This window comes from Centruroides sculpturatus, unplaced genomic scaffold, assembly GCF_000671375.1.
Source record: "Centruroides sculpturatus isolate CEXI.00-Female unplaced genomic scaffold, Cexi_2.0 scaffold753, whole genome shotgun sequence".
NCBI lineage: Eukaryota > Metazoa > Arthropoda > Arachnida > Scorpiones > Buthidae > Centruroides > Centruroides sculpturatus.
In genome coordinates, this window is record NW_019384876.1 from 51,565 (window position 1) to 75,130 (window position 23,566).

The window sequence follows — 23,566 nt, forward strand, 5'->3', positions numbered from 1 at the left end:
TCTTATTGTATTTGTATTATTTTTTATTAGCGTATTTAGTTTTATAAAAATTAACCGAATTATTTTAAATTTTCAATTAATTCGAAATAATTGACATTAGAGAACGAAAATTAAACGCGTCGTTTCATTTTAATTTCATAAAAATACAAATATAAAAAACACTACCATTGGTGAAGGTTATGCACAGAAACGATCGAATTTTGGGTGGTTTAGTTGCGCGCGCCACCAAACAGGCGCCCGATCGACTGAAGAAACACGGACAACGATAGAATATCCCCAACAAAATTCCCTTCTCAGTTATATCTGGGTATTAAGTATATCAAACTGACAACATTTCGATTGTAGAAATTTCTGATCGAGTTATACGAGACAAATAAAAAAAAGAGAGAGGAAGAGTTTATTTGCTTTCTGCTTAAGTAACAATATGGCGTCTAGCCTAGAATGGCTTTAACAACACTGAGAAGCGTCGGTGGATATAGTGTGATCGTTGCTTACGTTTATAGTCGTTGGGGGTCGCTAAACGCGTCCCCCGCCGAAAACTCTTTAACAAAACGGCGTACTCAAGTGTTATGGAGAATCCCAGCGCTGCTTTTGATGAAGATAGCTTGTATGACGACGATGCTAGAGCCGAAACCATAAGGTTAGAGCCTTATCTGGATTGGAACGTAAGTATGGATCGTTCTTTATCCTTATCGATAAAAATTCCCAATTAATTGCATTGTAAAAAAGCGTTTAAAGAGTTAAATTAGTAACAGATTATATTTTGATCGCCGTATATCGGTCAAGGTTATTACAAGGTTTAGGTAGAATGTCGATACGATTTAAAGTAGATATATTATTATTACTACCAAAAATTTAAGCTATTTAAAGCCACATAAATANTAATAAAGAAAAAAATAGTTTTTATAATATAAATTGTAAGTTAGCCGTATGTAACCTACAACAAAACTAGGCGCCAAGTCAGTGTAGTTAGCATTGCATAGAACATTTATACACTTGAGCATATTGTAAGCTTATAAATGTTTCAATTGAACAAATTTATGATACTTAATGATGCTAAATAGAATTAATTTCAACATTCGATGCAAGAATAGCAGAACATAGGCTATAAGACGTATCAAAGACAAAGAAACAAACGATCATTATTTAGGTTGGAATATTCAAAATGAGATAATTAATCTGTTGGCAAAGTTAAAAATGAAATAATAAAAAAATAAATATTATGCAGTACAGTTAGACTGTACTATCGATAAAAGTATTATTGAACAATTGACTCCCATTGTTCGAATTGTAGAAATGCCTGACGAACAAGAACGAAATGAAGTTGAAAATAATGATTATTTTATTGGTTTTTCTCCTATGCCGAAAAGTACAGGGTTTGATTTATCAGAGGAATTATGTAACAACTTAAAACTTTAAATATTTCTTTGGACGATTGCCGTGGACAAGCTTAAAACAATGGAGCTAACATGGTAGGCAAGAAAAAAAGCGTGCAAGCAAGGATTTTGGAAAAAAAAATCCGACAGCATTTTTTGTGTCATGTTCTGCCATGTCATGTTGAATTTATTAATAGGTGATATGACTTCCTCGGTTCCTATGGCTATGACATTTTTTGGAACACTTTCAAGACTGTATACACTATTTTTCACGTCTGCTCACAGGTGGGCTATTTTAATGAAACATTTAACAAATTCAACCCTAAAACCATTATCAGATACATGTTGGGAATGCCGAATAAATTCTGTGAAGACAGTTAGAATTGATTTAGACCAAATTATAACAGCATTAGAAGAATTAAATGACGTGACAGAGGATTCTAGTGTAAAAAGTGAAACAGATTCCTTGAGATATATGCACGACTCTTCCAAATCTGGCCATTAGTTTAAGAATATTATTAACAATTCCGATTTCAACAGCATCAACAGAACGAAGTTTTTCTAAATTAAAACTAATTAAAAATTATTTACGGACAACAATGTCACAGGAACGATTAACAAATCTGACACTTTTATCTATTGAGCACGAAATATGTGAAAAATTAAATTGGATGATTTAATAAGATTTTGCTGAAATAAAAGCCCGCAAAATTAATATTTCATAAAATAGTGCGAAAGGTTTATTTAAAAAAACTAAGATAAAAATAAAATAAATAAAAACAAACATACTTTGTACAATCTTAAAAAAAATATATTTTTTTACACTTTGTTTTATATTTCCGCAATTTTTTAAAATAAATTTTTGAAAGTTAACGTTAATTATTTTGTTTATTAGTTTTTTTTACTAATACTTAGTTTATTTTTAGAAAGGGCCCCGCAATTTCAGATTTGTCCCGGGCCCCGCAAAAGCTAGGGGCGGCCCTGTTTAAAACCTTGTATACTCTACTTAAACTTCTCATTTCTTATCTTCCTCAGTTTGAATATAGGCTATATAATTTTTAAAAATATAAATTTTACCAAATTTTATATTTTTAAAAATAAAGCAAATTTAAAGGTTAATTTCTACTATTTAATTAATTGAAAATTCTCAAATTTTACAATTTATAGAATCGAAGTAATAATCAAGTTTCTTTTTATAATTTTAATAATCGATTAATATTTAAGAAAAAAAAATCAGTTTATTTAGCTGGAAACTCATTTTTGTTAAATATTTTGTTGTTTTTTTCTTTATATTAAATATTAAAAATAAATTTAATTTGTTAAATATTTTTCTCTAAATTAACTTAAATATTTTGCAAAAAATAAAATATTTAACTAAAGAACTTAATGGCATTATTTTTACCTAAAAATAATATAATCAAATCTATTATATTATACATTAGAAACTAAAATACTGTATATGTTAAACTTTTCTATATTTTTATTCATTGATATATATTTTTCGGTCAGGCTCAGAATAGCTTATATTTTATATACAGTTTACTTGATTGAAATAATAATTGCATATGGAAGTGTTGACTACAGATGGTCTTCTGATGATTTTGATCGATTTGCATAATTGAATTATTAAACCAAATTAATTCAAAACATATAAGAGTTGGTTAAGAATATCAAGACACTAAAGTGTTATCATAAACTTAAAAAAAAAAAAAAAAATCCAAATTTTAGATAATACAAATAAATAAAATTCAATTTTTAAATTTTCCAAATTCAAATTTATAAATTAAATAATAATAATTTTGATTACTTCAATATGAAAGAGCAAAGAAATAAGTCTTAATTTTAAATTGTTTAAATAAACTTTGATTCGAAAATTTGTATAATATTTTTCAACTGTTCTTCAATTACTTTTAAAACTTTTCTACATATGAATTTAGAGTAACCGTAACCACTTTAATTCCTGTTGTTTTCGTCCCCACCGGTGGCCGAACGGATAAAACCACCGAATATGCCTACTGTTTCTGGATTGGCACCTCACCAATAGGCTGACCACGCTGAGTTTTCCTAGTTTTCTTTACATGTCTAAACAGTAAAGAAGGATCAGTTTTCCACAAAGTCCTCCCGGAGGCACCCCTCCTTGGAAGATTGCCCTCGTGTTACGATGCTTTATTCCATTAATTCTATTACTTTTGTTTCTTTATACAATACTAGCTGCAAGGACCCGCTTCGCTGGATTTTTAAAAAGCAACGATAGTGAAGATTAAGATAATTACATTATAGCCAATCTTACCCGTTTTCACAGAATGCAAGAATTAGGTCCCCCGTTTCCAGACTAATTAGAGACCTGGTCCCGATTCTATTTCTGAACGTCTCCTGTTCACGTCAAGTCAAACGAACTATTTTCAACGTTTCTGGAACGTTTACGATCGTTCTATAATCGAACCAATATTCGAATTGTTCGAACAAATTCGAACAAAACATTCGAAATAGAAAGCCACTTTCAACCACTTTCAAGCCCGTATCTCCCGCACCCTTATAGCTATCGAGACGCAACCCCCTGGTGCACGAATGGAGACTTGGGGCTACTACCACATACAAACACCATTCACGTGCGATGTGTAGTTTTGGCGGAAAAGTGAAATATAGGGACACACACGTCCATATATATATATATATAGATATAGATATAGATATAGATAATGCCGCGCAGTTCATAATGCGTAAATTTTTCTTGTTACTTCTTAGAAATAATCTTGGTTATGATACTATATACTCTATTGAGAGCCAACATCTTTTATGCTACGGTGATCAGACGTTCCGTTTTTATGACTTCCGTTCCGCTGTCCCCGGAGAGGTCGGTGGGTCCTCCAGTTTTGAAAACTGGAGGTATTTTGATGAAACGATGTCTATTCAGTAAAACCAAGTAAATGTAGTTTCCCGAAGACGTTCAAACCGCACTTTTTAAGATCGTCGATATGAAATTTAGGCTAAAATTTAGATTGCTCTAACTAACGGTTAGAGTTACGGTCAATTAGATTTTCGTGCTTTAGAAGCAAAACTGATGCAATTATTGGAACGTTATTTTGTTTTTTTTTGCCATTTGCTTTAACACAATCAAAATTAGTGTTAGTGTTCATTTTGCTTCTGTGTTTATCGATTCTTTGACCCATAAAAATATTGGGTTGCATTTTTTTATTTTTTGCTTTCATCACAGACTCGAGCAAAAATACACGAAGTAAAAAAATTTACGAGTAAAGACATCAGATATCTAATACAATTATATCTCAGAAAGACTATATACCAGATGGCGAGCTTATGACACGCGTGCCCAAAGTGGCAACTCAAGAGAAATCATCTGGTACCTAAGGTATCATACGGTTTCAGTTTATGGCCCGTCTTTTCCAATCATCCTATCGGTTTTTCACCGGATCATTCACAATCAGCTTTTTTACATTTATTCTAATTAAAGCATATTAATTTAATTTCTTTGAATATCGTTATTCGAAGTCTAAAACTTCGGCATGAATAAACATTCTTAAAGATAAATATGCTTACTATTGTATATTACACGCGGACTCAAAAGGTTTGCCATCCCTGCTCTATACAAATCAATTTCATACAGATTTCTCGCGCTTTATATAGATAATGCACACCCAAACTTTGGATGGAATTGAAAGTAAAGGTGCAAATAATATGTTTTTTAAGTTGAAAGATGCACCGAATCATGTAGTCCTTGAAGTTGGATGTACTACAGTACATTTATAGGTATACATATGTATGTACAGTACGTATGTATACCTATATAAGTTAAATCTTAAATTTAATAAGAATCGAGGAGCGATCCTAACACCGTAGTGACTTTCCCACTTGCCATTCCTTCTGTTGAACTTACCCCGTCCAATATAGAAACAATTCTGAAAATAACTTCTCGAATTTACGTTTTTAAATAAGTTTCTGATTATTTTTTTTAAATTTTATGTTCTTAACAGAGAGATTATTGTAAATTAAATTTTAGTCGGAAGGACTGACGTCATTTTTTTCGAACAAAATGGCGCCAAAGTGAGAAAGAAATCAAAGTCTACATTCGATTAAATTCGACTTAATTTATATACAAAAATGAATTCTTAACTGTAGAGGTATTTACACAAAAAACGTATACGGAGAAATTTTATATGTCCTATATTAATAAATTTTATGTAAATAAGTATTTGCTGCTTTCCTGTATTACTAATTTACAAAAAACAGTTAATTAGAACCAATGAACCAGGCTTATTATACTCATAGTGTATTTAATTAACTCATTCCAAGATGCATTTTGGTGTTACTGTCCCTTTTCAATTGGATAGCATACAAGAAACAGTCTATGGTGACTATTGCCAACATTACAATATATCTTATAATAATAATTTGTAATTATTGTACTTCTAAGGTATATTGTAATGTTGGCAATAGTCACCATAGACTGTTTCTTGTATGTTATCCAATTGAAAAGGGTCAGTAACACCAAAATGCATCTTGGAATGGGTTAATTAAATACACTATGAGTAAAATAAGCCTGGTTCATTGGTTCTAATTAACTATGTTTTTTTGTAAATTATTTGCTTATTTACTTTCTCTGCTTATTTGTAATTTAACAATTTTTGCAGCTAATATTTTATTCAATACGACCAGTTGTGCATAATGCCATTTGGATGGCTGTAAAATATTTGTATTTTGATATTGAATTGGTTGTTCATAAAATATATACTAGTATATATTTTTATATATATACAATGAGGGTTGCATTACAAGAACATTGTGCCTTTGTTTTGGGAGAATATCAGAAATTATTTACAGTAAAACTAGAAATTTGAACCTGATATCAACAGCAAAAGAATTTTGAAAATATATATCCTGAATGAGCTAAAAGTATGTTTCCTGTTATTAGAATTGTGTCCTGTTATGTTGAAAAGTTTTTTGAAGATCTGTGTTCAGAACTGTGGCTACACTTTGTATGTAATTGTGCATGTTTCAAAGAGAAAGTCTTCAAATTGAGAGTCAAACTGTAATGTTTGTTGAGGTGTATAAGACCTTAAGAGACTGTCATTTGAAGAATAGAGAAAGAATGAAGTCAAAGATTTCTGTCCATGGCTGTTTGGAATAGACTAATGCCATTGACGAGAAAATGATATGGAGATCGTCGAATTGTGTACAATAGAGTTTTGTGAAATGTGCCAAATATTTAGAGTGATGGTGCAATTGGTTTGAGGGGAGTTTTAGCTGGACTGTATTGAATTTGTTGATATCAGATTCAAATAAACTGGTAAAATCATTGTGATTGCTTTTTCGGAAGACATCTCCCATATTTACTGTACACCCATATTTACTGTACATATGAATTTGTTATAAGTCTACTTACTAATCATATGAATAAACTGTTAGAAAATATTTGCAGAACTTTTTATTTCTTGGAGGGTTCAAAAGTGGTTCAAAAACTGTATATGTTATTAGTGGATGGCCCTAACAAATTGAACAATGATGATCTTTTTGATGAAATATGCTAAGTCTGACAATTTGCTACACATGAAAAGATAAATGAATAGAATGTAAATAAAGTGTTTGTTGATAATTGTTGATTGTTGTTGGATATAGGCTTTGAACATTTTTAGAGAAACCATAAGACTTTTGAAAATTCTGAACTTCTGATAGAGTTTACATTATACTTGTCAAGTATAAATGCATCAACAGAAAGAATTTTTTTCTATTATAAACATTTTGTGAAGTGCTAAAAAAGCAAATAAAAAAGCAGACATTAAAAAGAATTTGCTAATTGTTAAATGCAATATTGATATGTCGTGACAAATTCCATGATGTTTTGCAAAAGAAATCTGCTCTTCTCAAAAACATTCACTCTGGGAAATATTAAACAGTAATTAATTGATAGTTGAATATGCTTTTAATTTAGCTTTAGCTTTATTTATTTTGCTTTTATTTAATATGCTTTTTATTTATTTAATATTATGATTATGCTTTATATGTACAATACATGTCTTGTATATGAACTGAAATATTATAAATAATCATCGTATAAATGACTTTGTGTGTGCACATTAGGAATACCATTCATACAATAATTCTGTTATATTTATATTTAATGATCTTATGAAGTATTTATTAATGCAGTACCTTTATAATTTATATGAATGTCATAATGTAACATGCACTGCTTAAATAACAGTCTCATTAGATACTATTTAATTTTTCTGTGATATTACAGAGAAGTTATTATTTAAATTCCATATTGAGCATTAATTTATTTTGCCACTGCATTGAAAATATTTGTTATAAGCAATTCTTTAGTTCTGTATACATTACAAACATACTATAATAATATGATTTTTTCTCATGTTCTGTAAAATAAAAAAGTACTGTACATTTGTACATTGTGTATAAGACTGGTTTTTCATTAAAGTATATATTATCAGTTTTCTCATAATGTAAATAAATCTGTGAATAGTTTTTCAAAAAATAACTCTTGAGCAGAATTGATCTTCACATGCTCCTTTGTGGTAATAAAGAAACAATTTGAGAAATCAGTATTCAATTGCTGAAGCAAGAAATATTTATCAAATATTTAACAGTAAGCCATGCAACAAGAAAAGTATAGAAAATTTGTATCAAATAAATTATATTGGTTATTTCAATAAATAAATAAAAAATGCCAATAATTTTATTATAGTTTATGTTATAATTTGATGGAAGATAACATTAATTACTGAATTAATTGTATTTTAGATCTTTAAAAGTGATTAAATTATGTCATAAAATAAAAAACAATTACTGTAAATGTAATAAATATTATTTTATTCAAAATTAAATTTTTATATACAGTAATTTTATTTTAAATATAGTATTTTTGTAATCAGAGTATGGTATTTTTTATGAGAACACCAATGCACACGCGTGTGCATTGAATGCCTCACCTTGGAGCCCCATAAGTCTGGTACTGTATTTATGAGTGAGTTTAAGTTTTAATTCTAAGATTTTAAACTTTGACTGTTGTGCTCTGACTGCTGAGCCAACATTGCTTAGCCCTTCTTGTAATGTGAGAAGTCATCTGGAGAAAGGAATTGATCAATGTAATGTGGGGTTTAACTGTTGTCTCTGTTTACCATGTGTGTAATTTGTTGTTAGTAGCTGTCTTAGCAAGAGGTAGTTATATAACCTTTTTATTATTATTAAACCTTTGTGTATATTTAAAACAACAATGAAATCCTGTATATTTAGTATTTTGTATCTTTATAATACATACATATTTTTTATATAATGTATTTTGTTTTAAATTTAAATCAGATCTGTTTTCCTGGAGTAGAAATGTGATGTAAAAATTGGTGACAAATATAACTACCAAATTGTGATATAATTCAAATATTACTATCTTGTATTTAAGCCATTAGAGTTCTAACTTTATGTTCTGCATGGTCAATAATTAACAAATAATTAAAATTATTTAATTACCTATTTATTTCAAATAATTTGTAATTAATTTGAATTAGATTCTTGGAAATAGTTCAGATTATTGAGTATATATATGTATGTGTGTATATAGTTACTATGGTCATACATTAATGTTTTATTAAATTATACTACATTAGTAGAGAGATATGACTACACAGTGTTTAGTTTAATTACAGACAAAGATAATATGGGAATGAGAATATTGTTTCAATTTATAATAATCAAAACATCATATTTCCTAATCTTCATAGACTTTGTAGTAAATAAACCCCTAATCTTTACTATATTGTTTTATTCTTCTGTTTTAAATAGTTAATATATTTACATATTTTTATGTTCATTTCAATTAAATTATAATGAATAAAAAGATTATAAAAGTTATATGAAACTTTTAATCATAATGTATGGGAGATTAAATTTTTAGATATAATTTAATCAAAATAAAAAATCTAGAATATTTAGGACATAATTTCATAAAATAGAACTTTATGGATTTTTCCTTACCTTGAAATCACTATATATATAAAACTGTGTTATTTACTATATAAAATTAGGTCAAAAATAAACTTTTATATTTTATTAAGTAGATTTTATGTTGAAAACTATAATTTTTCTTTTGTACAATAAGAAATTTTCAGTTTATTATATTTTTTAAGTTTTAAAATATTGTAAATATACTATATTTTTAAAATGTAAAAACTATATGTTTAGATATGATTTAAGTATTGTATGTTTTTGAATTTATTTAGGCATGCATATAAAACTGACTTAACTGTAATTATTTATTTTAGATATTATTTATATTGTTTATTACTTTATGATTTTTCTTTTCAGAGTGATTTGGAAAAAGATTTTCCGCGTGTAAGCAGCCAAGTTCCGCTATCTCCAAAAGGTGAAGGGGATTATGATGAAAGAGGAAGTGATTATGATGGATTTAATGTCGAAAGAGGTAACTGGACAGGCAGATTTGACTTCCTATTATCCCTCCTCGGATATTCTGTTGGACTTGGAAACGTATGGCGATTTCCATATCTTTGTTATCGAAATGGCGGAGGTAAAGTTGTTTTTATTTTAAAAGTCAATACTTTAGAATGTAAGCTATATTTAATCCCACTTAATTAAAATTTTATCTTTATGTCGATATAAATAAAGCAGAATCAACACTTTATTCTTTGATGATAACTCCAAAACAGAAACTTGTTGTTATTTTAAAATATTAAATTTCTTAATGACAAAGTAAAGTATGGGTTTGTTCTTTTTACAGATAATAAATATATAATATTTCATAAAAAATACATTTATTTGTCTTAGCAGAAAACATCTAGTTACTGTTTAGTTTATTTATTTTCCTTCATTTTAAAATGAGAAGATAAGTATAATAAATAGAATTATAAAATTCAGATGAAATCCCATTGCAGATTTTTTATTGAATTTTATATTATCTACTTATCTACAATATAGTGTGGGATTTTTCTTTTGGAGGAGTGTTTTAGTAATTTAACACATTATATATGTAATAAATTGCAAAAACTTTTTATTTAACAGGATATATATATATGTTACTGTGAATGACCGATATCTGGCGAATGTCAACATTCTCTGATGAATGTCAGCATTCCCAGTCGTTTTGTGTATGTATGAAATATTTGCTAAATATCATTATTTCTCACTTACACCGGCAAATGTCAACATTCAGCATGCACTGATGGTGAATGTTGAATAAAAATATCTTTATTATGTATTTCAAAAACACGCCTTTTTAATATGTCAAAATATGAGAAAGCTTAAGTAACAGCACATGTAAATATACTGTTGAATCTAAAACGAACAGTACATTCTAAATCATTAAAGAAAATAATACAATAATAAACTTATACATAAATTCTGTGATTAACGTTATACAATCTTATTTATTGCAACAACTTAAACTGTTATGGCACTTTGAATTGCACAAGAGTCCCTTGCTTTTACAACTGAATTTATTCATGGAACACTTGTTTTTGCAATGACAACGTGTATAGCCTTGCCCTCCACTTTTCGAATTAGCTGCAACTGCTTCTCTCAGTGATATTTCTTGAGAAGAAATCTCATCTATGGAAAGTAACTTTTCTTTACAAATTATGAACTGATCGGTTAATGTGTCTTTTATTCGGATATCGCCGACCCCTTACCAACAACCCCTCTCATCCTCCACCACTCGACCTGACAAACCGATCTCCACCTCAAGGGATCAGAAGAACAAAAATGCCATCCAGTGACAAAGTGGGTGGTTTCCACCAAACCGTTGCATGGAAAAGAGGTACGACTTTGTCCTACCTCCGGCTACCCACAAAGGTTTTGTCAACAGACTGTCGTCTCTCTGTCGACATCGGCTTCTTGGGTGTCATTTTGACCTCCACCAAAAGTTATCTGTGCTTGTCAACATACACCGGCAATTTTTCAAATGTATAATAATATAACCAGTGGTGATATTCAGCGGGTTCGCACAGGTTCGGCCGAACCCGTTGTTAACATTTTCAAAGTTTTCCGAACTCGTTGTTAAACACACGTAACATTTCTCAGTGGTTTTGTTTATTTTAAAAAATATATTAAAATATACGTATTATACTCTGTAACACTACTAAACTAGAGCCTTATATCCTGTTTGCCTAGTGCAACCTCCATCGACCGTTTCAATCTTGACTAAAACGAGGTTCAATCGCGATCGACTCAAGAGAGTTCTCGAAACTAGATCCAGTCATAAGAGAGATCCCACAATCCCACGCACGCAAGAAAATACAAGATGGCTGCGGAACACGTGTTGGGCTATCGACAGCAAGATAAGAAAGATATTGTATTTCGAGAGACGATGATATCTGTCTATTATTATAATAATACCTAATGATAAAATAAATCATTTAGAAAAGTTTTTCTTGTTTAACTGCTTTCCCTATGACTTTTTCTGATTAAAAAAAGCCAATTTTTATGTTTATAAAATATTTTGAATGAAAAATATTAAAATATGTTATTATTTTTTTTTATTATTTATAAAAAAATATAGTTCTGGCATACACAATGTTAAATTTTAACTGACTTAATTTTGTGAATGCATCTTTTTTATTTATATGGGTATCTTAAGATCAGTTTTTGCGCTAATGTTGCTAATGCACCATTTGAGCGAAAAAAAAATTGATAAGGAAAAATTTTCTGTTAGCGAACCCTTTGTTAAATATTTCGAATATCACCACTGAATATAACCAAATATTCGGTCTTTCATTGATGTATTTTGTATGTGTCAACATTCACCAGAGAATATCGGCATTCTCTAATTTCGGTCTCTCACAGTAACATATATATATATATATATATTACAAAATTTATATAGTACACACATCACACAACAAGGTATGAAAACTATTCAAGAAAATTAGTATTACAAGAAGCATTGTCTTCTTGAACACTATTAAACAGAGGCAACTATAGATTTAGTTTCTTGTAATTATAAAAAACCAGAATGTGCAGTAACTGATCATTATATTTTTAAAATCAAATGAGAAACAATGTAATGAATAATAATACAAGACATCACATGATCCTATAACATGCAATGAATCTTAAATACTTTCATCAGGAAAAGTGTTTAAGGTTTCATGTGATGCAAAAAGAAACCAAGGAAAAATTGGAGAAAGAAAATTTCAAATGAAAACTTAAGAAACAGATCTGAAATAAGATGGCTGGTTACTAATTCAAAACCTTTAAGAAAAAAGAGTCCTTTCTTCTAAAATTTATATTCTTACAAGTCACAGAAAAAGCCAAATTATAAGTGATACTAAAACTGGCTTTTTGAGCGTGTTCTGCTCGATGTATAGACTTCCATTGCCAGCATAGATATTCTGTATCCAAAGTAGTTTTGAATATTGCAAGATTTATTTCTTGTTTATATATTGGTTGATACAAAAACAAACTGTTCTTTACTTTCTTGAATGTCCCATAACACACAATCCCAAACACTTTTGCACTGTCCAATCATAACTTCCCATATCTCAGGAAAACTCCTAGAATACTCTCCTGTACACTCTTATGCTTAATCATCTTAGCATAGAACATAATTAGCAACCAGCAATCCAGTTACTCCTCTAAACAAAGAAAGCATACCTGGAATAAAGTAAATTTAGAACAATGGAACTACATAACAAAGAAAAACTATAGGATAAGAATGTTGAATCAAAAAGAAAAAACAATAAATGGCAATAAATTGCCACAAAAGGATAGTTTCAATGATACACTTTTATACTTAATGAATCTTCAAACACCTGATGCTGAGAAATATTTATTAATTAAACAAACATTAACATTTTTGACCCAATATGATAGGCCATCTTCAGATGTAACTGAAATTCGAACGTATTTTAACTTAACATTTATTTTAAACTATTTTAAAGAGCTGAGTATGATATTTAGTTAGATATACTTTCATTATTTTAAATTTATATAAGTTTTTAGATATATTTTAAAATATAGTTTATAAAATATCTTGCATATAAAGTAGAATACCTGTAATGATATTTTGTTTAATGTTTTACACATNTATAAAAGTTATCGGTAAATAAATGATATTATCATCATCAGGACTTGGATCTGTTACGGCCCTAAGCTATGGCGTATAAAAGGCCCTTCTCCTATACCAAATAAAATGATAAATTTAAAAAAAATATGAGGCCCTAAGCTACAGACTGATAACGCGAGGCTGCAGCTTATTTAGCTTATATGTAGGCTACTGTACAAATCAGGCCATTCAGTGTTGCTACCATTAAAAATATTTAGTTCTGACTAAATAGGATAACAGTTTCCTCTTTACAATTAAAATTTCCTCCCTTCCCTCACCTTCCTTTCCCGACACTGGCATGGATCTCTTCCAGAGCGCGAAGGCTGATTGCACCCAATTGGCCCTAGCATCTGTGAACAATGAATATGATTATATATGCCATAGATTAATCTATGATATGTATCTTTATATGCAATTTTTCTTTTTTTTTTCCTCTCTCTTTTCTTAGAAAAATTACACATAAAACTATTTAGAGATATCTCTAATGTATATATAGACTCTCTGCTCATATATTATATTACCCTCTGCTCATACATAGATTAATCTATGTATAGCAGAGGGTAATATACATACATTATATATTTTTGAGAAATTAATAGATGTAGCTAACATAATTCTGAACTTTTTAAAATCCATTGATTCTAAACTCACTCTTCAAACCTATTATTATTAAAAAGAAAAGACAATTTATATTAATTTTCATATATGCTATGGCACAACCACAGGAACTGTAATTTAAATAATAGTTAAATTGGATTTGCTGCAGAAGACATATTCAATATCTGTTATCGGATCTAAATAATCGAATAACAATTTAAGTTATCACGAACATTATTATTAATAACACGCAACCATGAGAAAAATAAGCATTAGAACATTTGAATGAGAATTTATCTGAAACCGAAAACAACGAGGCAGTTTTATTGAAGAAATATACTTACTGTAAATGCATTGTTTAATGAAGGAAAATGCATTTTTTTAAAAATATTTTAAATCTTTTATCTTGAGTATAATTCATATTACATGATAAACTTCTTCTCACTGAAAACCAATGTTTCATTTGGTAGCAAATATAAGCCTATATAGGTTATATTTTAGATTCTGTATCATTCAAATAAAATCTAAACCTCTCGATTGAAATAAATATTATTATTTATTCGCCTAAACCAGGGATTCCTAAAGCTTTTTTATGTATCGACCCTTTTTAAGAGAAATTTTTTCCTTATTCCCTTCAATATACGTTATTGTTAAAAATTGTGTAAAAGGAGTGTTACATATACTTTACAGTACTGTATATGCAACATCCCTTCTACATAATTTTTAAAAGGCATCTTGCTAAATTTATTTTAAGGGAAAAAAATATTAAATGTTTTTTTATATTTGCAAAGTTTTATCGACTCCCTCTCAAACTTTTATAGATCCCTAAGGGATCTATAAAATCCCTCAATAACGACCCCGTTGGGAAGCTTCGGTCTAAAGAATTGAAATTCAAATGTTTAAATCTAAATGTTTTATTAATATTATTATTATTTTGGTCTATTTTTCTGATATAACAGAAGATATTTCTAAAATTTTAAAAAGATTAAAATGGGAAGGATTACTCAACAAGGATGATGATGTCTAATATTGAGTGGTGTTTCCACTCAATATTAGACTACATCATCCTTGTTGAGTAATTCTTAAAATCCTGGATGTGTCACTAGGATGATGTATTAGTTATGGATCTGAAACAGTATAGTTTTCTCAAAGACAACAACAATATGTGATTATCACATCTAGGCATTATGAAAGAGAAATTTCTCTACTATTTCTTAACAATAGTTTAAGTTCAATAACTAGCTCAGGATTCATTTGATGATTTTTAACCATTGACAAGGAACAAGTTATCCTGAAGAACATGGGAGAAAAATTAAAATGGAAACAGAGGGCAGCATATGAATCACTTCTAACAAGCATGCATAGCCATTCTGTACAGAAAATATTTGTAATTCAAAATATATAGAAAATACAATTAATCAGATTTACTACTGGCTAAGCCATGTGCTTATCCTAAGTATTAGCCAAAGAATAGCACTGATTAGATGGGAGATCTGGGATTGAATCTAGACAGAGAATCCCAGAAAGTTTTCATTAGTGTCTATGCTGGATATGTGAGACTGATTGGGCCTGGAAAAAGTTTATCTTAATGTTCACTTGACAGAGAGTAAAAGAAAATCTAAGGAATAACCAGGGCTTCCATATTATTTCATTTATTGTTTTTGTTAAAAAAAATTTGTAATTAATAGAAATAACTTAGTACTGTATGCTTTTATTTATCCTGTAGTATAGAATATTATTTGAATTCAATCTTTATACTAACTTACAGAGCAGGACAGAAAGTGATTTTTTTTACTGTAGAGTTATAGTCTTGATGTTAAGAATAACAATATCTGCTCTCAGGACTGTTTTAATAATTTCTAATTATCAACAAATAATAGTGTCTAAAAAAATATGAGATAAAAAAAAGTTAAGATTTGAATGGATGGAAGGGCATTAAGATAGCTTAATGATATCCCTCTTATCATTTAGACATTTTGTTGATAATGCCAAACAACAACATATTTTTGTTCCTTGTAAAATTCATGTAATATGTATCCTTATAATATACAAATAGACTTAAAAAAAATGCATTATTAATTTTTTTGTTTTAATAAAGTTTCCAGTCATGATTATGAAATTGCTGCGGAATATAGATATTATTTCTATTTCTATGCATGTATAGTTTCTATTTGTCCTGCAAATGGCATTCATGGTTGATGCTTTGGAATGGTGGCTTTGCTTGGTATCCATCAAAAGCAATGTGCCATGATTTGAGTTCATGGTTTGTGGGGAGACTGTTGGTAACTAAGAAAGTAACTAGAAAAGATGTATGTGGATGAGTCCTTTGACTGCATGATTATCAACAAAAGATGGACATGGTGTTCAAGATTTGACATGAAGTGGAAAATCATTAACAGCCATGTGGAAGCCATAGTGTAACAAGCAAACACAGTTTGTATAAACAGACACATAACCATGAAAGAGATGGCATTGGAATTGAACATTGAAGAAGCAAATGTAATGATACTTGAAAAGTTGGAATTTTCAAAGATGTGTAACAGATGGTTGCCTTATCAGCTGACAGAGATCACAAAGACCACTATAATTTGACTATTTCTTCTGAATTGTTGGCATCTTTTTGAGGCTGAGGGGGATGATTTTCTGTCATAAATAGTGACAGGAGATGAAACATGGCACCACCATTTTAGCTAGAAACCAAGCAACAGTCATTGGAGTGGCACCAAGCCAATTCTCCTCCAACAAAGAAGCAGCTTTGTTGACCTATATTTTTCAAAGTTTGATCACCTATAATCCTAATTGAAAAAAGAATACATTAAATTTTGCATAATTATCTTATGGGATACCAGTATATCATCTCCAACCCTCTACAGTTACTATTGTGAATTAGGAGTATGATGTCATTGGGTAACAAGTACTTTATTGTTTTGGACTTCAACTCTATGCACTCCAGTAAGGCTAGAATTTTATTTTTGTGCACTGAGGGATGTTTTTTCTCCAGCATAAATGACATAAATAAGCACCATCATCAGCTCCTTATCCTAGTGCACGCGCGCATGCACACACACACACATACAGTTTTACTCCTCACTTTTTACTTTCAATGAACATACATATGTCTGAAAGTGAGGTATACCAATGGTTAGTTTCATATTGGGACCTCTGTGAAATAGTTATTACACAAATAAATAAAAATATCCATAATATTAATATATTAAAGTCAAATGATTGCCAGATTAGAAATGGTAATTCAGAAGATTCTTTCTAACTTGTGATCCATAGTATTATAAAGGTGCTGCATTCAATGCTTTCACATGAAGAGCATACAAGCACTACTCTCAGGCAAAAGACAGACAACTTGAAATAAATAAACTTGAAAAGATAGACAACTTGATATAACCACAAATAAAATTCAATGTTGCAAAACTAAGCATATTTTATATCAAAAACACTTTCTGATGAAAGAACAGAGGATAAAGTTTCATAGCATGTATGTGAGATAAGCAGAGGGCCACTGGGACAATCCCTAATGACCACTTAATCTTCATGGGTTGGTAAAACCCGATCTCGTGGTTGTTGAATGGCTAGGATGGCAAATCGAGTGGGGAGAACGTTGGTAAGTCGGCAGGTACAACGATAGATGACAGGTTAAACAAAATAACAAAACATTTATTGAATGGCTAAGCTAGGTTACATAAGGTGATAACAATATATATAGGTTAAATGCAGTTAAATATGAGTTAACTATACAAAGGGCCGCTCTTAATCGTTCTAACAGCTATTTTGAGAGAGAGAGTTCACAAAGCTCTAAAATACAAATACCTCTATGAGGATATGATTAATATGCGTTCATTGAATGGGCCATAGGACTTGTAGTTGGCGCAGGAATTGTAGAATGGCGATGGAAGTTCAAAGTCATTGTCTGTCGTATAGCGATGTCCTTTCGGTCGCTGTGTCCAGTGTATGGAGACAAGATGCACACATTAATAAGTATAACTTCCTTTGGTCGCCCTGAGCTTCCAGGGGCTCGAGCTTTTATACGTTCTTCGTGGGAAAGGAGTCACGTGATCGACTTCTGTTGACAATAACGGTGCATTCTGATCAACTAAGTGTCAACTTTCCCACCTAATTGTGAAAACAAACGGTGACCTCCGATATAATTCTCATCAAGAGCGGGGTTTTTCCATTGGAGTTGTTTACAAATTTTTTCCCGACAACTATGTAAAAATCGTGGATCTCACGTGTACAATCTGTTTAGTATAAGTCCAGAATTTTTATAACTTGGTTATATCGTGCTTCTGTAAATTTTCTCTGTCTTCTAACATGCACAATATAACAAGGGCTACTGTAATAATTTTCTAAGTATCTTAAAGTACTTGATTAAGACAAAAATAATTAATGTGAAGGATGGCTTAAAATGATAAGACTAATTTTTTTCACATCTTGCTCAATATTAGTAAGCAGCACATTTAAATCATTCCATTTCACAATTTGCAGTTTGGGTAAGACAACAGACTCTTATTATTCTAAATACAGTAAAATCTTGTTATTTCTATATCAGATAATTTGAATTATCATGTAACTTGAACACAAGTCTAGTCCTTGGCCAAGAGAATAGGATTTTGCATATATTTTAGTTCAGATAATTCAAAATATGCACACAATGAAATTTAAAGTCATTATCTGGATTGGTGACCTACAGAAATATTGTTTAATTTGAAATCTTCCATTATATTCTGTGTTTATAAGAAAGTTTTCATGCCAAATTTGAAGTTTTGGTTTTAGTTTTATCGATTATACTGTACATTGTTGATTTATTGGATGTCCATTTAAGGTCACTCAGATATTCTAGACGTTGCTAATGAAGAGAGAATTTTTTTGTTTTTACGGAAGAAATCTGTTTGGCACTTAGATTTTTGCAAAAAATGTTCAAAATAATTATTATTTCAATAATTCAAAAGTTCATTAAATACATGTGTGTATTCATAGTAGAATACATAGTTATAGCTTTAGCTGTTAATAGCACTTGTTTTTATCAAATTATATGATTTTCATAATCTTAAACACAAGACAGTGAATACTTCACAGAACTAACAGGTAAAATTCGCATTAATTCTTATTGACTCACTTAAGCTTTTTGTACATTATTTTCAGATCTTGCTTTGATATTGAATGTAATTTGGTTACATTTTCATTGTTTTCAAGTAATAACTTATAATAATAATAATGCATTTGTAAACAAACAGGTGAAATTATATAGGATAATGTCATAATTTTATTCAATAATTACAAAAAACTTTGATTCAAAAAAAAAGTTTGGACAATTCAGTCATGTTGTTTTGATCTCTTGAGTTTCAAAATAATGAGGTTGTATGTTGTTAGATTCTTTCAAACAGTATCGCAACACTGTCAGAACAAAACTTTTGAATAAACATAATTAGGATGAAAATTTTGTGGATATTGCATGTTTCAATGTAATGGGTTTGGTTTGTTCAAAAGGTGAAGGCAGTGCATGGACAATCTGTCAAGTGGAAATGCCTCCTGGGAGGACTTTCTTTGGGAAACTTGCCATATTTAGGTATTACAAACATGAAGAAAACCTGGAACTCCAATGGACTGGTCATGTGGAGTTTTCCACATGACCAGTCCATTGGTCAGGCATGAACCTGCAACCAATTTCAATGGTTTATCCATTTGCTGTTCTAGTGTAATAGTTAAACTTGTCAAATGAAAGAATAAAATTTATTCTGCCAATATTTCAGCTTTATTTAAATTAAAGAAAATAGCTTAACATTACAATTTTACCTATTTTTTTTTATATATCATACATTTATTATTAGAGCCAAACAATTGCTATTTTTCTGCTACTAAATTAATACTTAAATTATAAGTAATTTGATATTAGAGGTAGCATTATTATAATTAAATAATTATAATAAATTAATGTTTTAAAAATAATTCAGAATATTTTGGAAGAAAAGAATTAGCCTGGACCGGGACTTAAACTCACAATTTCCATTATCATGCATATGCATTACCAGTTGTGCTACCCAGACCCTGAGTGACTCTTCATTTCCAGACATACTGTATTTAATTTTTGATATAGCCATCATTTGGCAATTGTTATAGCAATTATTTAACTTTAATTAGTAATGTTGGGTTTGTTGTATAAAAAATGTTGTTGTTGTGATGATGGTGGTATGAAATGTTCCCATTTACGCGGTCGAAAAGAACACAGTACACACTTCCTTTGTAACAATAACAATACAATGACACTTTAATGTCTCCAAATCAGCGAGTGACTCTCTGGCAATCCACAATCGAGCAACACTCCGGCACCCGACAGTTATTGGTAATTACAATACTGGTTCTTGACCAGCCAAACAGCTACCCACTCTGGTTAGCTCCCCGGTCAGTACTGCGGTCAGCACTCCTCTCAGCACTGCCTCCACACACACACTCTGACTCTACACACACCTAAAGGGAAGCGCACAAATTTTCCCTCTCTCACCATTTCTCCCTCTCTAGGCGGGACAATCTCCCCCACATTCTTGGGGATACTGTTACCTCACTCACCTGACACGTGTGACCAGGCTATGGATTGTCCATCACCACTTGCTGACATCCACACACCTGACACATGTCTGACACATGCTACAACTGAACTTAACAGGGTTTAAGACATTTATATATGTATTTATTATTAATAAGATGATGCTATCATTGAGCTTAAAGCCAGTGAGCAACTACTATTTTCTTTATTAATTTCAATTTATTCAATAATTTAGTTAGTGGGAAAATTCTACACAGAAAGAAAAAATAACTTAAGAAATACCTGGATGTGAATGAAGTAATAAATAAGAATACATAGTAAATATGCATTGTAGCTATGACTTTGAAGAGCACTGCAAAAGTGTTAGTAGAAATATCATTTTGCTTTTTGATGATTATTGTGCACACAACATCAAAGAGTAAAATGATCTGTGCATAGAATACCAATGAATAAGCATTCACAAACAAAGTGCATGCTTAGAAGTAAAAAATTATTATTGGACTTCACGCCGGATATTAGATAAGCAAGTTGAGAAAATTATTGTCTAGGCATTAATAACCAACAACAAGCGCTTTCAACGAAACTATTTTCGTCTTCTTCAGGTTAAAAGAACAGTTAATATCCTTCAAATTCAAATTACAGCAACGGCAAACCAGCATTGGAATAAAATCAAAATAGAACTAAATATCAAAATAAAATCAAAATAGAATAAAATCAAAATAGAACTTCTTCAGGTTAAAAGAACAGTTAATATCCTTCAAATTCAAATTACAGCAATGGCAAACCAGCATTGGAATAAAATCAAAATAGAACTAAAACGTAGAATTTAAAAGATGCACGCTCAGTGCCGACGCGCATGAGCAATAGATTATTTTGCGAGAATGCAGAGCTAGCGACGTTGTTTTAATCTGTTGTATAAGTTGACCCACAAGGAAGGCACATCCAGCGTGGGGGTGTTGCATGGACTTAGCATGCTGGTAAACAGCACCTCCCAAATATACAAGATGTTTCTGCTATCACACTGTTTGAGTAACCCCACCTGGTCCCACCTCGGATAGTATTGGTGTTGCAACACCAATCTTGCCAACTCGTGTCGCATCTACCCGTACTAATAGATTGTTTGTGTTCAGATATGCGGCAAGACAACATTCTGGATGTTGCTCCGATATACTGGGTATGAGTACCCGATGTTGTACTTTCCAATGGATGGAATACACTCCAGACCGCTCTAGCACAGACAAAGGATCCCTGTCATTGCATAACATTCTTCTAAGGTTTGGCCGCGGCGACACTGGGATCCTTTGTCTGTGCTAGAGCGGTCTGGAGTGTATTCCATCCATTGGAAAGTACAACATCGGGTACTCATACCCAGTATTTCGGAGCAACATCCAGAATGTTGTCTTGCCGCATCTCTGAACACAAACAATCTATTAGTACGGGTAGATGCGACACTGAGTTGGCAAGTTTGGTGTTGCAACACCAATACTCTCCGAGGTGGGACCAGGTGGGGATACTCAAACAGTGTGATAGCAGAAACATCTTGTATATTTGGGAGGTGCTGTTTACCAGCATGCTAAGTCCATGCAACACCCCCACGCTGGATGTGCCTTCCTTGTGGGTCAACTTATACAACAGATTAAAACAACGTCGCTAGCTCTGCATTCTCGCAAANAGATTAATTAAATCAAATGTAAAAAAGCCTTCTTTATGATTGGTAAATATAATTTTTACTTTCCTGGCTCTATTATGTATAATAGAGGGAAAGTATAGCAATAGGTTAAAAAATAACCCCTAAGATTTTTACATTTTTGGACTCAGGAGACCTTGAAATGTAGAGAAATGCAAAATTTTTTCTGTGTGTATGGATGTTAGTGTTTGTGGGGCACAATTTTGTTTAAACCTCTTTGAAGCTTAATAACTCCTGTGTTTTTTGTCAAAAATTTCTGAAATTTTGCAAGGAGGTTTGTATATTAGGGGAATTGATGCTAGTAAATTTTGATGTTAAAGATCACGGGGGTAAGGAGATAAAGACAGTCACTTGTCATATCTTGATTAGAGTCAGACTTGTTGACAATTTTCCTTGTTATTAGCATTTACTATTTTTTATAAAACAAACTCTACCCTGAAAATTAAGCTTTTTGCCATTTTATAATAATTAAAAATTAAAAAAAATTTTAATAATAAAATATAGCAGATGTGCTACAAGTGCAGTTTTAAATGCTGCTGAGAAAGTTAAACAACTTGTTGCTGGATTTTTTATAAGGGTAGTGAAGTGGAAAAGATTTATATATTTACTATGTCACTTATTTTGATTAATAAACTCCAGACTTCTCTAACTAACTTGTAAGATAGAAAAAAATTGTAATTTTATTCAAAATTTACAATGGAAACTCAATTATCCTAAACTCTGGATTATCTGGTTTTCAGAAAAAAGTGTTGTACAGTACATATCACTGAGTATAATATACAGAGACCAAACTCTCTATGTAATTAGATATCACTACATCATCATTTGTTTGTAGTGTTGTGAAGCTATGTAATATGAGTAACATTACAGGTAACCCTGTATAACACGGTAGTTACATTCCAAAAAATTGCCATGTTATGCGAATCCGTGTTATGCGAAACAAAGAACTAGTACGAAAAGGTGGGTTAGGTTCCAAAAATTAAAAAACATGCTACTATATTTTCATAATTAAGATAAATATCTTTATTAAAATTTTCTTAAGTGATACATATTAATATAAATTAAACAATGTTTTCTTCGTCATCACTAAAAGCACTATTAACCGAGAGCATTTTATTTTTGGCAAGTTATCGTTATCCTCTGAGCATTTTTCTGCATTATTTTCAGATTCATGCTTTACCTTTTGCAAAAAGTGTATGTAATTTTAGATTGCTTGCTTCTAGTTAAAAGATCTTTATAAATTTCCTTATATGGTGCTAAGCACTTATGGA

General features: G+C 30.6%; 1 protein-coding gene across 1 annotated transcript in view; it reads left to right on the forward strand.

Moving 5' to 3' along the window:
- Window positions 1–203: 203 nt before the first annotated feature.
- LOC111630960 (sodium-dependent proline transporter-like) overlaps window positions 204–23,566 on the forward strand; it is a 123,914-nt gene continuing 100,551 nt past the window's right edge. The window contains exons 1-2 of the mRNA XM_023375127.1: window positions 204–665; window positions 9,708–9,927. Of these exons, the coding sequence (XP_023230895.1) occupies window positions 570–665; window positions 9,708–9,927 (316 nt within the window). The 5' untranslated portion in view covers window positions 204–569. The remainder of the gene's footprint in view (window positions 666–9,707; window positions 9,928–23,566) is intronic.